We start from the raw sequence: 13,568 nt of genomic DNA, 5'->3' as shown, positions 1-13,568 counted from the left end.
GAAAAATCTTAAGTGCTCCAATAAAGGAACACAATCTGGTTGAAACTGCAGTTGTCACAGGTTATGAAAGCTGAACACTTCAGAAAGCAGCACAGAATGCAAAACCAGTCTGAACAGGTTTTGCCTTCAAATATTTCATTATGAAGATGCCTTCAATGTTTCATGATGAAGAAATGAACAAAGTATGACTTATCTCACTCAGAAGAACATCTTAAGCATGAAACTTCCTCAGAGAAAACAGACATCTACTTAAAAATAACAACTGGTCATTATTTTTTCACATAAATATTTATGTATAAACAATGTTTCTTTTTTCTCCATTGCTGTCTTTTCAGGAAGAGAAAAAAAAAAAAGCCAGTCATAGACTGGCTACCTAATAAAAGAACTCCTATCTAATAGATCCTTTTGGGCATTTTGTTTAGAAATATAAAAAGACAAGAAAGATGTTATAACTCCCCCAAAGTTAGTCTTACATAAAACCACACTATCTTACTTCACTCCCACTATATTTAATAAATGTTTGTTTTGTTCTTTCATATAATGCTACCAAATAGATTTATGAAAGCTTGAATTTTTATTTCCTTACTTGAGGTTATCATTTATGTACCCATACAACTGAACTCCAGTGCTTGTCTTGTTTCACAAAATCAAGTAGTAATGTTTTTTGTATGATGATCCCATCCTCTTATAATTATTTAACTAAGATTCCGCCCCCCCCCCCCCCAAAGTTACATGTGTATGCATTATTGTCTTCTAAAATACAACAGAACTTTTGGGTCAAGTAGTTAGTACAATTTATTTTGTAAGAACTGAACTGGTGGCACATTTACCATTTTCATCCTGACCACTAGCTTCTGGTGTGCCTTGTCTCTGGTCCTCCTCAGGTGCTTCAGGGTAGATAACAGCTGTATCTTCTTGTTGAAGGAATTCTTCAACATTAGGGTCATGGTTTTGTTCATTTTCTGCATCAGAATCACATTCATCTTCTTTCGCTAAGAATGAAAAACAAGATCCAAGATATGAAATGAAGAGTTTAAAAAGAACGTAAATGAGATTCAGTAATTCACATTGCCAAATCAACCTCTATCCAAGGATTTCAAAACTCTTTACAAATACTAGTACGGGTAAAGCCCTTTAAGATGCAGGAATATGCCAAGTTTTAAAAGAGAGAACCAGTGGCATAATGACATTTAAAAATTTGACTAAAACCACAGTTTGCCTCTTCAACTCAGTGTATTTTTATCATTTTAGATTTAGCTGTTCCCCTCAATGTCCCTAAAAATCTTAAATGCACCGTTAATTATCATTTAGCCCTTGTAGTCTGAAGGCCAGCTTACCGTCTTAGCTCCTATGTTTGCAAAAGTAAATCTGTCGCCTTCGAGACATAATTTTTAATGTTATTTAAGACCTGTTCATTAGTGCAAGCCCAGAAGATATTTAAACTCTGAATAACAAGTTGGCTGGCTGAAATGTAGCGAACTTGAACTTTGAGTGGCTTGTTCTCCAGTGTTGGAAATGGCTATCAAAAAAGTTTCAGATCTAGTTAACATCCTTCAACATTTTCCAGTTTAAAACTTAAGAAAACAATCAATGAACAACTGTATTTCAAAATTAACAAATAATAAATTAAATATTTTACTTAACGTTTGTATGATAAATATTTGCTATCAAGTATTTGCCTAAATACATTGTTCATAGAGTTTACTTTCACCATGGTGGAACATTCTGTGAGAGCTCTGCCTGTGGCACACTAAATCATGACAGATCTTCTCCACTATTAATAATGTGAGGTATATTTTTAATAGGAAGGAGAAGTTTTATGATTCATCTCTCAGTGTGAAATCACATACTCAATTTACAATTTGACACAATCTTTTTATGACACGAGGCAGTCTCACATATAGACTGTAATGCAATACATAATGTAGTTCTCCACACTTGTTTGGAGAGATCTGACTTTATAGTAACTAAAAAGAGTGTGTGAATCTACAATTTTAAAAATATCAATGTTTAGGTTTTGGGTTTTTTTTGTGTGTGTGTGTGGTTTTTTGTTTTGTTTTGTTTTTTTTTTTTTTTTTTCCGCCCCCAAATAAGGCTTACCCTGATAATATCTAACTATTTACTGTTAAGGGCATTAAAAACCAAAAAAGTCTAAAAATCTTTTAAAAAGCTGGATGGGCCATATGTTAAATTTTCTGTCAACCAGAGAAAGAACAAAGCATCTGTTTTTGTTTGGTTCTGAAACTGAGGTACGCATTTTATTTTGCCTTCTGTATAATCAGTACAAACAGAGGAGTTGATAAGAAGATACAGTATTAGCTCAAGTTTAATTTGGTACATTACTTATTAGTTTAAAACACTATCTGTTGACCCGTACTGGTATTCTATACAATTACAGGTAAGATCAGCGCCATTCCTTGTTTTGCTCTTAGGAGATGCAGTGGTGCTGCAGCGGCACTGGGGTCAGCCCTCGTGCCAGAGGACTGCTCTGTGCCACTGGTCAGTGACATCTCCGCACCCAGGACATTTGAAAGGAGCCCAGACTCTTCTTCCTCAGCTAAAACACTGCTTACCATTAAAGACCTCTAGTGTGGAAGACCAAAGCGGTTTATAAAGAGAGGTCAGAGAATGTCAAAGATTTCAGAAGGATACTCACCTAGCCAAAATTCAATAGCACTTTATGAATAAGGGACTCAGATTAACAAAGAAATACCTGTACATCCAACTTCATCTGTCTGAGCTTCAGGCCCCAGGATTTCCTTTGTTTCTTTTCCAGCTGAAATAGTACATTTCACAAAAAGAAGAATGAATATTTTAAAAAAACCCAAACAAACCAACAAAGAATGCCACACACACAACAACAGCTTAATATATTTATTTCTTCAGCAATTTTTTCCATTTCTGTATTGTTTAGAAGAACTGCATTTAAAACCAATGTTCTTTCAAAAATATGGATTGCACATTATTTCAGCAGTGTGTAATCAGTTGAACCACAAAGATATTCCATGGTTAAAGAAATGAAATCTTAAAAGGAAGCAATACCAAACGCTAACCATTATTTGAAGAGAGGTAAAGACAGGGAGAGTGTGTTCCTCCAGCAAATAAAGAGTCAGCTACTTAAATAACCCTATCTAGAAACACAGCTATCTGATACACTAGAATATTATTTCTGGAAACCAGAGTATCATAAAACAAATACGTTTACATTATTTTCTCCAATTAGCAGTTTTCAGAAATGATTGATAATTTGCTGGTAATGTCTGCAAACAGCTACCTAATGTGTTCTCTTTCTTGTAAATCTTCTAGAAACCACTTATAGGCTGTGACTTCTTAAACAAACAAGGATTTTAAACACATGCTCCCCACTTCAGATCAGCTGTGCACTACAAAAACGTTTCACGTATCAATTCCAATATTCAGTACGAGTTTGCAGATACCAGACGTCCGTAGAACTGATGCTGTGGAGCCTACCTGCCTCTGAAGCTCCAGCAGCTCCTGCTGAGCTGCAGCGCTCAAGGATACAGCATGGAGCTTTTAACTCACTACAGGTTGTTGGTTCAAATCCATCAACGCCCAAGTTGTTCCTAATTTATGTTTGTTGGGTAGCCTAGGCTGGGAAGTTCCTATTGGAAAGGCTGCTACTGGTATTTCTGGCTTATGGCAGGAGTGCATAGGAAAGCTATGGTGGTTGTTTCACTCCTTTATCAGTAGTATGCTACGCTAATACATGTGAAATTAAAGAATTACTTCATGGTTTTATTATGGAAACCTTAGATGCTTCAGAGCTACACTGCAGAAAAAGACTCTTTCATGATACAGGAGGTTAGACTATACAACTGCTATGATTTGAAATGGCAACTGTTATACTGTTGTTTACCTTATTTCACTCTACTTCAGTGCAGGGAAAAATCCTTTGGTTTGGCTAGTCAAAACCCCAGGACATTCCAGCTTTTTAATTACAGGAGAAGCCAATTTCTCCTTTATATGGAAGATGATAAATTCTAGGAGAACCTTCAGTTCTCAGATAATACCAGCTTCCTCAAAGGAAAAGATTGTTAATTCTGTCTACTTCGATAAAATTCCACAGACCCCAAATATCTGAATAGTCACAATCAAGAAATATGCTTAAAAGGAAACTGTAACTCTTAAATCTTACTTTAATTTTAATTGTCATCTAACCGCCCCCCCCCCCCCCCCCCAAACAGTCCACATTTTATTGGCCAATACTGGCTGTGAACCGATTATATTTTTGGCTCATGATACCACAAATTTGGTTCAGAATTTCTAAGATGGATGACTGCACGCAATGCAAATTTAAACTCAAAATTTAATTTCTTAAAAACAAGCAGGATGCAAACGCGCCATTTTTCTTTAAAAAGGGTTTGTGATTTTTCTCCCTTATGAAACAGGCGCTATGGAAAGGGGGAGTATCAGTAAGTTCTTACTCATAGAAATTTAAATTATAGTGTCTCTAGCAAATTCCATTGGGTTCAGTACAAATAAAAGCTATGCTTCCCAAGGGAATGTCAAGGAATTTATGGCATTATAGATTAATGTCAGTGAAGTTAAAAACCCTCTCAACTCTAATAATCATAACCTCTGTTTGGTACTGTGTCTTCCCAATATCTAAAAGTGGGATATAAGACAGGTAGGAGCCCTCTTCCACAGGGGGTGGTCTTCATTAATGCTGTAGGAATAATTAATAATGTGAAAAACATTAAGTAGAGCTCCGCCTTTATAGCTACGTATGGTCCACAGAGGAAGGCAACTTTGCAATTGTGCCCTCAGAAGCCCAATTACCACGCTGCAAATACAGCTGCTGGGAAGCAAGGGAAAGGGATGTGATGATGGGGAACAGATCTTAAGACACCATTCCACCAAGCAGAAGTCACAGCTCTGAACTCCAGAAGAAATTTGAGCTACCTGCTGAATGACCGCTTAAATACAGGTCTCCAAGAATAGCATCTAGGGCATGAATATCCCTCTTGGCATTACATCTGGACAAACCAGATAATTGTAAAACATGTTCTTGGGCTTTTGTATCTCATCACTGCTTATGAGCAGCTGCTTAGAGATACGGTGGGACTTCCTAGGGTTAAATGCTAATGATTTTCAGATCACAGGCAACAGTGTGTACTAGCAGCGAACATGCATGACACGATCACTGTGTCATAGACTGACTGTAAAGATCTCTGCATAGGTAAGATAACCAATCAAATTTAAACCGTTAGCAAAATGGAAATTTTGGTTGTAGGCAGAAAGACAAACTTCACTGAAATTTCCACTGCAGTCTTATCTTCAGAGAAGGGAATAAATTCCAAAGCCCATCAAAAGAGTTGCTAATTTAAATTTTTTAGAGCTAATTTTCTGATATGCATGTAGCAAGCACTGTTTACAGCTTACAGAATTGCCTGATTGTTTGCTTCAAGTAAAAACTTGATCAAAAAGGATGCCACACTTTTTTAGCCTTTGTCCCAAAAGAAATTAATACAAAATAGCACAGCAACCTTCCTCAGCAACCCACCACACTGAAAGAACACAATCCGTCTTACAGCACATAGGCTCAACCTAAAATTTTATGAGTTAAAGGAATTTTTGAGTTCCAGGAAGAGCTTAAACATAACTTCATTAATTTTTAAAGGTTATTTCAAGGTCTGGACAATTTTTTTTTAAATTTTCAATTTTTTCAAAGATATCTTAATACTGGGTCTGAGAATTCTAGATTTGCTAAATACTTATAATACATAATAATGCTTTTAAAATTTATTAATATATTAAGTCAATAAGTTTAGCCTTTGCTTTTTTTTTTTTTAAATTGTAATGTGGGTTTTACTTTAAATAAAAAAAAAAATCATATTAGAGAATCATTGCACACATGAATGCTGGCACACTGCCAACAACTTGTGCAGGATACATGTGGTTCACTTTTTCAAACTCGTATGACTTTCAGTTAAACCTCTCGAGATACACACCTTATATTTAAAACACCTGTTCCAAAGGTCTTTTAGAAATTCAGTTAGAATGACTGGAAACGGAAGGAAACTAATCTGATAAAGAAATGTTACGTGTGTTGTTTCTATTCTTGGGCATTCGTGAGCAGAATAAATATGTAAAAAAATCATTCTGTCAAGTTCAGCTAAAACCAGGAACTTTCAGTACTACTTTACTGATGAAACACAACTTACTAAAACTGCTGTAGTGTATATTTTCTAAAAATAATCACCAGTCCTGAAGATGGTATTAGTGTTGCACGGGCACCTACCCCAGTACCTTTCCCTGTATAAGAGAGATCATGTATTCAATACCTCTCTCTCCAATTTTTAATGTGCAAGCAAGACTGATGATAAGATTTTCAGCTCACACCTTTCTTTCTAGGAAAGCTATAAAAAAGTAAATAGTACTTTACCATAGCAAATCAAAGCTCCATAAAACCTAACGTAGCCTTCATTTTTCTCATGTAGTCATTGCCAAAAATTCAAACAATTTATTTAAAAAAACCTTACTATAAAATACAAAACCCTCCAGACTGCTACAAAAGAGGCTTCAGAACACGTAATTTTTACAGAAGAAATTTATGGTAGTTTGAGCAAGCCTGCATGGCAAGTATTTAATCTTTTGTCTGTCTAAACACTGATGAAAGCCTGTCTTCATCAGCAATGACCAAGGCAGAGAAAACATTGCCTACACTGTGATTCTACAATCACAGTAGAATCTGGCTCAAATGCTTCATTTTAGCAAACAAATTTTAAAAGGTTAAAAATGGTACATTTGAAATAAGGAGTCAAAAACGATGCCACCACACATCTAGAGAAAAACCCCAGAAGGTTGTCTGAGGCAAGACGCTGTGTCATGGCTACCTGTAGGTACATCTCCAGGAAACGATAAGTCCAAAAGGTCTTGACCCAGCACCTCTGTGAGCCAGTGCTGCTCTTCACTCCCTATTTCAGATTTCCTACACAGGGTTTAAGAAATACTCTACACACAGCCCATTTTTATGTAACTGCAGTTCCTGATAGATATAGCCTCCAGTAGAGCAAAGATATTATAGGAGAACTAAGAAAATTACCTACCTAATAATTTAGCTCCAAAATACTCATTTCCCTGCACAGCATACCTTGGCAATAGCAGCTATGTAAAAACAGTCTGAGTTGATGCTATTCTTTGAACTCAGCTGCTCTCTCTCAGCTGGATTGCAGTTAGGGACCATATGACTGCTTTCCGTTCACTTAGATGTGAGGTCATGCAATTTGTCTTAAAACACCAGTTTTAACAAGGTGGATGCTATAGAATTGTGGCTGGAGTTCAGACACAAACAGGGATATACTGGAAAATATTCTGTATCTTTCAGGGGAGTAAGGCCAAATTCCACAATAAATTCCACTAATTTATGCATTTATCCCCATTTGGCTCAAATGTAAGCATGCCGTGTGATATTATGAAACGCAGTATCTGATTCCATAGTAAAAAAAAGGCCCATTTCCTGATGGCTTAAAATTTTTAGCTTCTAAAGCTGCTGCATAATATGTACAACATTTACCTCCTTCCACTGTTTTCAAAACACAGATTCATTATGAGTAAGACAGCCAATTCTAAAACTAATAATCTAAAAATTATTTTTTCTGGCTATATTTTACAAGAGAAAAGTCAGAAGCAGCTCACAGGGAGAAATTTACATCTGAATATTATTTTGTTTCATGTTTTTGGCTTACTGCTTACTCCCCAAGCTGAGCAAACCCTGAACCTTACCGGGAGCTATGGCAGAGACCTGCCACGCAAAAAGACTTGGAAAAACTAAAAGCAAGTAACTAGTTTCTGATCACCCTTGAGAATGCTGCATCCACAGATTTGAAGCTCCTGTTTAACAATGCAAGTAGAATGAATGCACCTCAAAATCTGCCTCAAATATTAAATAAAAAACATAAAATATATTACAGTAAATACAATAGAAAACCTCTTTTTTGATTGGGACTATTACATGTTATTTCAGTAACAAAGTGACCAAAAAAAAGTTCTATCAAACCTTTTTAGAAACCTTTCTCTACCTAACATCATCAGTGAAAATGAACATACCTTCATCTTCCCAGCAACTGTTTGTACTCCCTTCTCTTTCACTGTTTTCTGGTAATACTGTATGGTCTGTTGGCAAGTCATCTTCTGGCACACTAGCATCACAGTCTGCTGCATCAGTTACACTTTCTTCTTCCACTATATGCAATTTATCTTCATCATCTGAATCTGAGTTTGCTTCTACCACGTTATTGTAATTGGTAACTGCGGACAGAAAAGAAGCAAAATACCGATCAATACACTCTTAATTTACAGCATGGAGCTCCAAAGCTTTCAGTACTGTGGCTAGATGCTACATCTGGGGCATCTCTATGGAGTCATATTGTTATTTCTTCTTTCCATATGGGGATGGCAGTGGCTTGTGAGCAACTTGGACATAATGGCAGCACACAAGGAGACATCTGACAGCTGCTGGGCTTCCACCACTCCTAGGAACCGCGATACGCAGGGTGTGCAAAAGCGAGAGGTAAGGCTGCACAAGAAAAGGCAGCAGACAACTCCAGAGTTGTCTTCTGGGCCACACTGAAGCATCAGGCTTCCAACTGGATCACTCCGATCTGGATACCAGCATTATTGTATGTTTCCTTTAAGAATATTATGGCCTGATCAATAGTCTCTGAAACACTTAATACTGATAAACAACATTCTGTTACAGACAGACACGTATAATGAGGACAGGCTGTATGTATATAGCAATCGGTGGGGTATAGCAGGAACAAAACTGCAGGTAAACAGCTGGCACTGAAGACCACGCGACCCCAGGCTGAGCACGCTGCGCAGAGGGTAGCTCATCGCTCTTGTCCAGTCCCACCGAGCAAGCCCTTGCCTGCAGTTTTGCACGCCAGCTCTGCACAGCCAGTCCATCTTCTCACTGGCTCTTCCTGTAACTGATGCCACCCCCATGCTCTGGGTATGTGAATCAAGGAGCAATAAATAGCAATAAATGGAAACAATAAGGGGATTTGATTCAGAAGGGCTAAAGTGCTCCCGATCCAAGCTAAAATGCTCTTATAGTTACACCCAAAGATCACACTAAAGACTCAGCAGGTGAACGTGAAAGGAAAAATCTCAGAGATGACTTTGAAAGGAACTCTCACATAACATTTTCCCCAGCTACCACGAAAAGGTAATAACTCTATTTTTTCAGCCTGGAGAACATATTGTGAGAGTCTTGTGGGCAAACGATTACATGACGATATATACGTTTCTGTCATATGGGAGCAGATTATTATTAAAATAGTCTTCATTTGTAAGCACAGAAGATCAGTTATAGCCATTTCAATTTAAACTGTAAGGATTACGTATTAAGAAAAAAATGACTTTCACAATCTGTTGAAATGTCTTGTTACTCACACTGAAGTTAAACTATTAAACATTTATATCTATACGTGTATTTCTTCTTCACTGCCAAGTTTGCATTTCTTACTGAAATGCTTCAAAATACAGTTTAAGAGAGACAATAAATTTATTGATGAATAAACTAACAAGACTCATCTTGGCTGCAGTACTCCTTCAGTGGTTATCAGAATTATACCTGGGAGGCACATAATCATGCTACTTTATGATACCTGCATCCTGTCACTGTTAGCACACGAGAAGACAGACTGATTCTTTCACGTGAACTCCTGCCTATTAAGGTAGAAAAATAGCAAACTAGACTCATTCTCTTCTGAAGTTAGCTTTTTTTTTTTTTTTTTTTCCAAGTAGATATCGTAGTCATTTTAAAAATGCATTTAAGCAGGGAAAGTGAGTAACATTATGAACTGACAGGCTACTGTTTCATTTCCTTCCAATTCAGGAGAAAAATGTCTCTAGACTTCTAGAACATGTGTAAGCATGACAAAAGAGCCTTTTGAATTTAAAACAATCTTTCCATGTTTCCGTATTTTATACATATAGTGTTATTTGAAAAATGTAGTAACGCCCCGCTATTCATGGTATCAACCTCTTCTAAGACAACAAATTTAGGCAAATTGCCTAAAGACTAGTATGTGGTCCATTTCAATTGATAAATTGATATTCACTTTATATTCTGTAACTGATTTTGCAGAGTAAAATAGGTACTGTAAGGGATGCTGTAATGTTGTGTGAAAGACAAGACATACATGTATTCCCTCACCAAAGCAGAAGATATTTATGAATTTATTTGCCTGAGAAACGGTAAATGCAACTTTAAGAAAGTCTAAGAACAGATATAAAACAGGAGGAAGTGGAAAAATTATTTTAGCTTGTTGTCTTAACTGGGTTTTACTGTGATGCTTAGATGTGGAGGATTATTAATACAAAACACCAATGCATTTACTTTTGCCACATGCAAAGGAGATCAATAAGAGCCAGGATCAAAATTTATAGGCATAAGTTCAGATTTCAGTAATGTAGATAATAAATACTTGATTTTTTTAAAAATAAATTTCCTGTTTAGCTTGGGAAATTAAGTGGAATCCCTCATATTAGATTTAGAGTTGTTTTCATGGAAAACAAAAATACAATCAGAAAGTTTGTCCTGAAGAATTACACTTGTGGAGAAAAACCATCTCTTCTTTTCCTCATCATATATTTTTTTATTTTAAATATAATCTGTTCATTAGGGCTCTATTTACCTTGAAACATTTTCATACATTCTTACTACACTCACTCATGTGCTAACTCTCCAAAACTTAAGAACTCCTCCTTCTCCATAAAAAGCGAGGAACAAATGGTCTTTGGGATTTCGGTTCCTTGCACCAAAAATCAGCTGTCAACAAGGCAACACAATAAAATCAGCGAGAAATCTGGCTCTAACATTCCTGTTTTCCTCTTGTGAAGAGCTTTGGGGGAACTAAACTGCCAAACCTGTGTCTAAAAGGGCTTGGCACATTTGGGATGGCCAGGCAACCCGCACACCAAATGCAGCAGAAAGTCAAGCACTTAAAATGATGGAAACGTCCATATATCTAAATGATTACATGCTGTTTTCCCTCTACAGGATCCTTACCTCATCTAGTGCAGTGATGGCAAATACGCAGGGAACACTCAATTTTATGGAGCGAACTGAGTATTTGTAGGATCCTGCCTCATTTTTTCAGACTGCAGAGTGATTGCTCATTCTTTTTATCCCCATCAGCCAGCAGTGTTCCCAAAGCCTCGCTTATAGGATGTTAGCCAAAATGGGATTCCTCATTATATATTACGTATATTATATTAGAGATTATTTATTATATATTTATATATAATATAACTATATATTATACATAATTTCCCTACATGGCATTCAGCAGGAATGCTTCAAAACATATAATTAACTGAACTGTAGTAGGGTGATGGTATCTCCATTTTACAGAGAAAAAACCTGGCTACTTAAAAACCAGAGGATTCTTTTGGCAATCCTGGCATTACCACGTCAGTGTAAGGCATTTCAGGCCTTACTTTTCAGAGGACTTTGCATTTATACAGCATTTTATATATTCAAAGCACACTTGTGTTCATTCCAAATGCAGCTGTGCTCAAAGCCCAGGTACCTCGGCCTGCGTGCCACAGCAACTAGAAACACAGAGATCACCTCCAAAATAAGTGACCTTCCAGAATCACATAAAAAATCCTTGAAAGAGAGAGAATAAACGCCAGTCTTTCACTGAAGCTTTCAAATGCCTCAGAGAGCGTGCTTTTGATTCCTGCTCCCCTCTACTTAAATTACTACGCTTTCCAGCGATTAAGGCGAGGGTTCTGGAGGCAACAGCTTCCTTTAATAAACACCCCTGTTACATTCTCTGGGCACCATTCCTCCTGTGAAAAAATTATGTGATCACATAATTAAAGATCTTATCGTTATGCATACATGCAAGGGACAAATTAAAACAATTTGAACAATCTTCATTCTGACATTTTCCAACTTTTTTTTGAATGCTCGACTTCCAAAGTCAAGTGTTTGATTTCAAAGAACATATTAACATTCTTTAATAGAAACGATGGTTAAAAACCAATCAAACCCTGTAATTTACTGTATTTTTAGCTAATTAAAATTAAAATCCCATTACATGGTACCATACTGATGCCTGCATGGCTGCAAAGCCTAGCTTTAGCAATGCAGATCTGCTGCTGGTGCCCTACGAGACTAAGGTGGTAGTAGCAGGCTGCTACCTTCATTTGTTTCAGTCACGTTTTGGCTACACGCTTCACAGCTCTTTGAAGACATTAAAGAAACCCTGGAACTATGGCACCCGGCATCCAACTGCAGGGGTAACCATCCTCCCCCTCTCCCTTCTCCAGTTCAATCCTAGAGCCAAATTTTGACCTTTGCTATCTGCACATCATTTTGGGTATTTTCTCCTTTCGTCCTTGATGTTTCCTCCAAATAGCCACCACTGAAAGAAGAGGACAACAAGCTCATGAGCCTTGCTTGATGCCTGGCACCACAGTAACTGCTGAAGTTGGGACAAATAAATTTAATTAAACCTTTTTGGATAGAGGTTGAAATATACTCAATACAAAAACAGTGTGTAGAGACCACTGCTTACAGCCTCTGAAAGAAATTCAATTGAATACACATAAATGATGACTTCAAGGGGCTTCTAATTTGGCCAAGTATTCCATGCAGAAAATAAAAAACACATGGAAAACCTCACTTAGAAGAACAGTTACATCTTTCCAATGAAGTAACTACAAATATTTCAAACTTCAGTAACATATAGTTAATGTCATTTGAAAGTAGCAACTACCTAAGCAAAGTAATTCAGCCTGGATCACAGAAAACTGGCACAAACAGCATGTCTCCACGATGAGACACTGCTCTGTGAAAAGCAAGGACAGCTAGAGAGGTTACGTCACCCTCGGCCACCACCGCTCCAGGGACGGCCATCAGCAGCAGAGGAGAAGCAGCAGACCAGTAAAGGGAATCTTATCTTCAACTGTAAAAGGTAAGTCTGACTCAGATCATGAACCATGGCTGTAAGCCTCTGAAAACAGGTCACCAGGCAAGCACATATGATGTGTAACAGACATACTGGCCTGTTTTGTCCACCGTATAGTATGTAACCTTAGCATAAAAATGTAAATTATTACATGAAACGGTTTCATTATTAATTTCAGCTTTACTTTCACGGATGAATAGAAGGCCCCATTTTCAATGTATGTATTACAAATGACACTGAAGACTAAATATTTATTCAATAAAAGTAATTTTTTAAATCATTACTATATATCTTCTAAAATATAGATGAAACAGTCATTAAAAAACAATACAGGAAAAATACATCTTATGAACTGTAATTACTTCTTTTCCTGTTGATCACTTTCTTGCTACAGTATCCTGATTCTTAAAGAATATATGAGTATCTGTAGTTGAAGCTTTCATTGCTCTAAGGGTAAATGACTGCAAAATGAATTGCAGAAAATGAGCTTTGCTTTCTAGATTTTTACAGTCCTAAATGCAGAGAAGATGTATGATGTTGCACAATTCTAATTAAAAAGGAAGTATGTTCAAATGGAATTAGTGAATAAAGAGCTAAAACAGAGAAATATATTAT

The 13,568-nt window shown here is 36.8% G+C and overlaps 1 protein-coding gene across 2 annotated transcripts in view; it reads right to left on the bottom strand.

Moving 5' to 3' along the window:
• Positions 1-13,568, bottom strand: part of ZEB1 (zinc finger E-box binding homeobox 1) — a 126,034-nt gene that overhangs the window by 17,947 nt on the left and 94,519 nt on the right. For both annotated transcript variants that reach the window (XM_030007634.2, XM_041122110.1), the window contains exons 2-4: positions 8,071-8,271; positions 2,714-2,776; positions 831-992 (exon numbers count right to left, since the gene is read on the bottom strand). In XM_030007634.2, the coding sequence (XP_029863494.1) occupies positions 831-992; positions 2,714-2,776; positions 8,071-8,271 (426 nt within the window). The remainder of the gene's footprint in view (positions 1-830; positions 993-2,713; positions 2,777-8,070; positions 8,272-13,568) is intronic.

Source organism: Aquila chrysaetos, chromosome 3, assembly GCF_900496995.4.
Source record: "Aquila chrysaetos chrysaetos chromosome 3, bAquChr1.4, whole genome shotgun sequence".
Classification (NCBI taxonomy): Eukaryota; Metazoa; Chordata; class Aves; order Accipitriformes; family Accipitridae; genus Aquila; species Aquila chrysaetos.
This window is presented reverse-complemented; position numbering and strand designations above follow the sequence as displayed.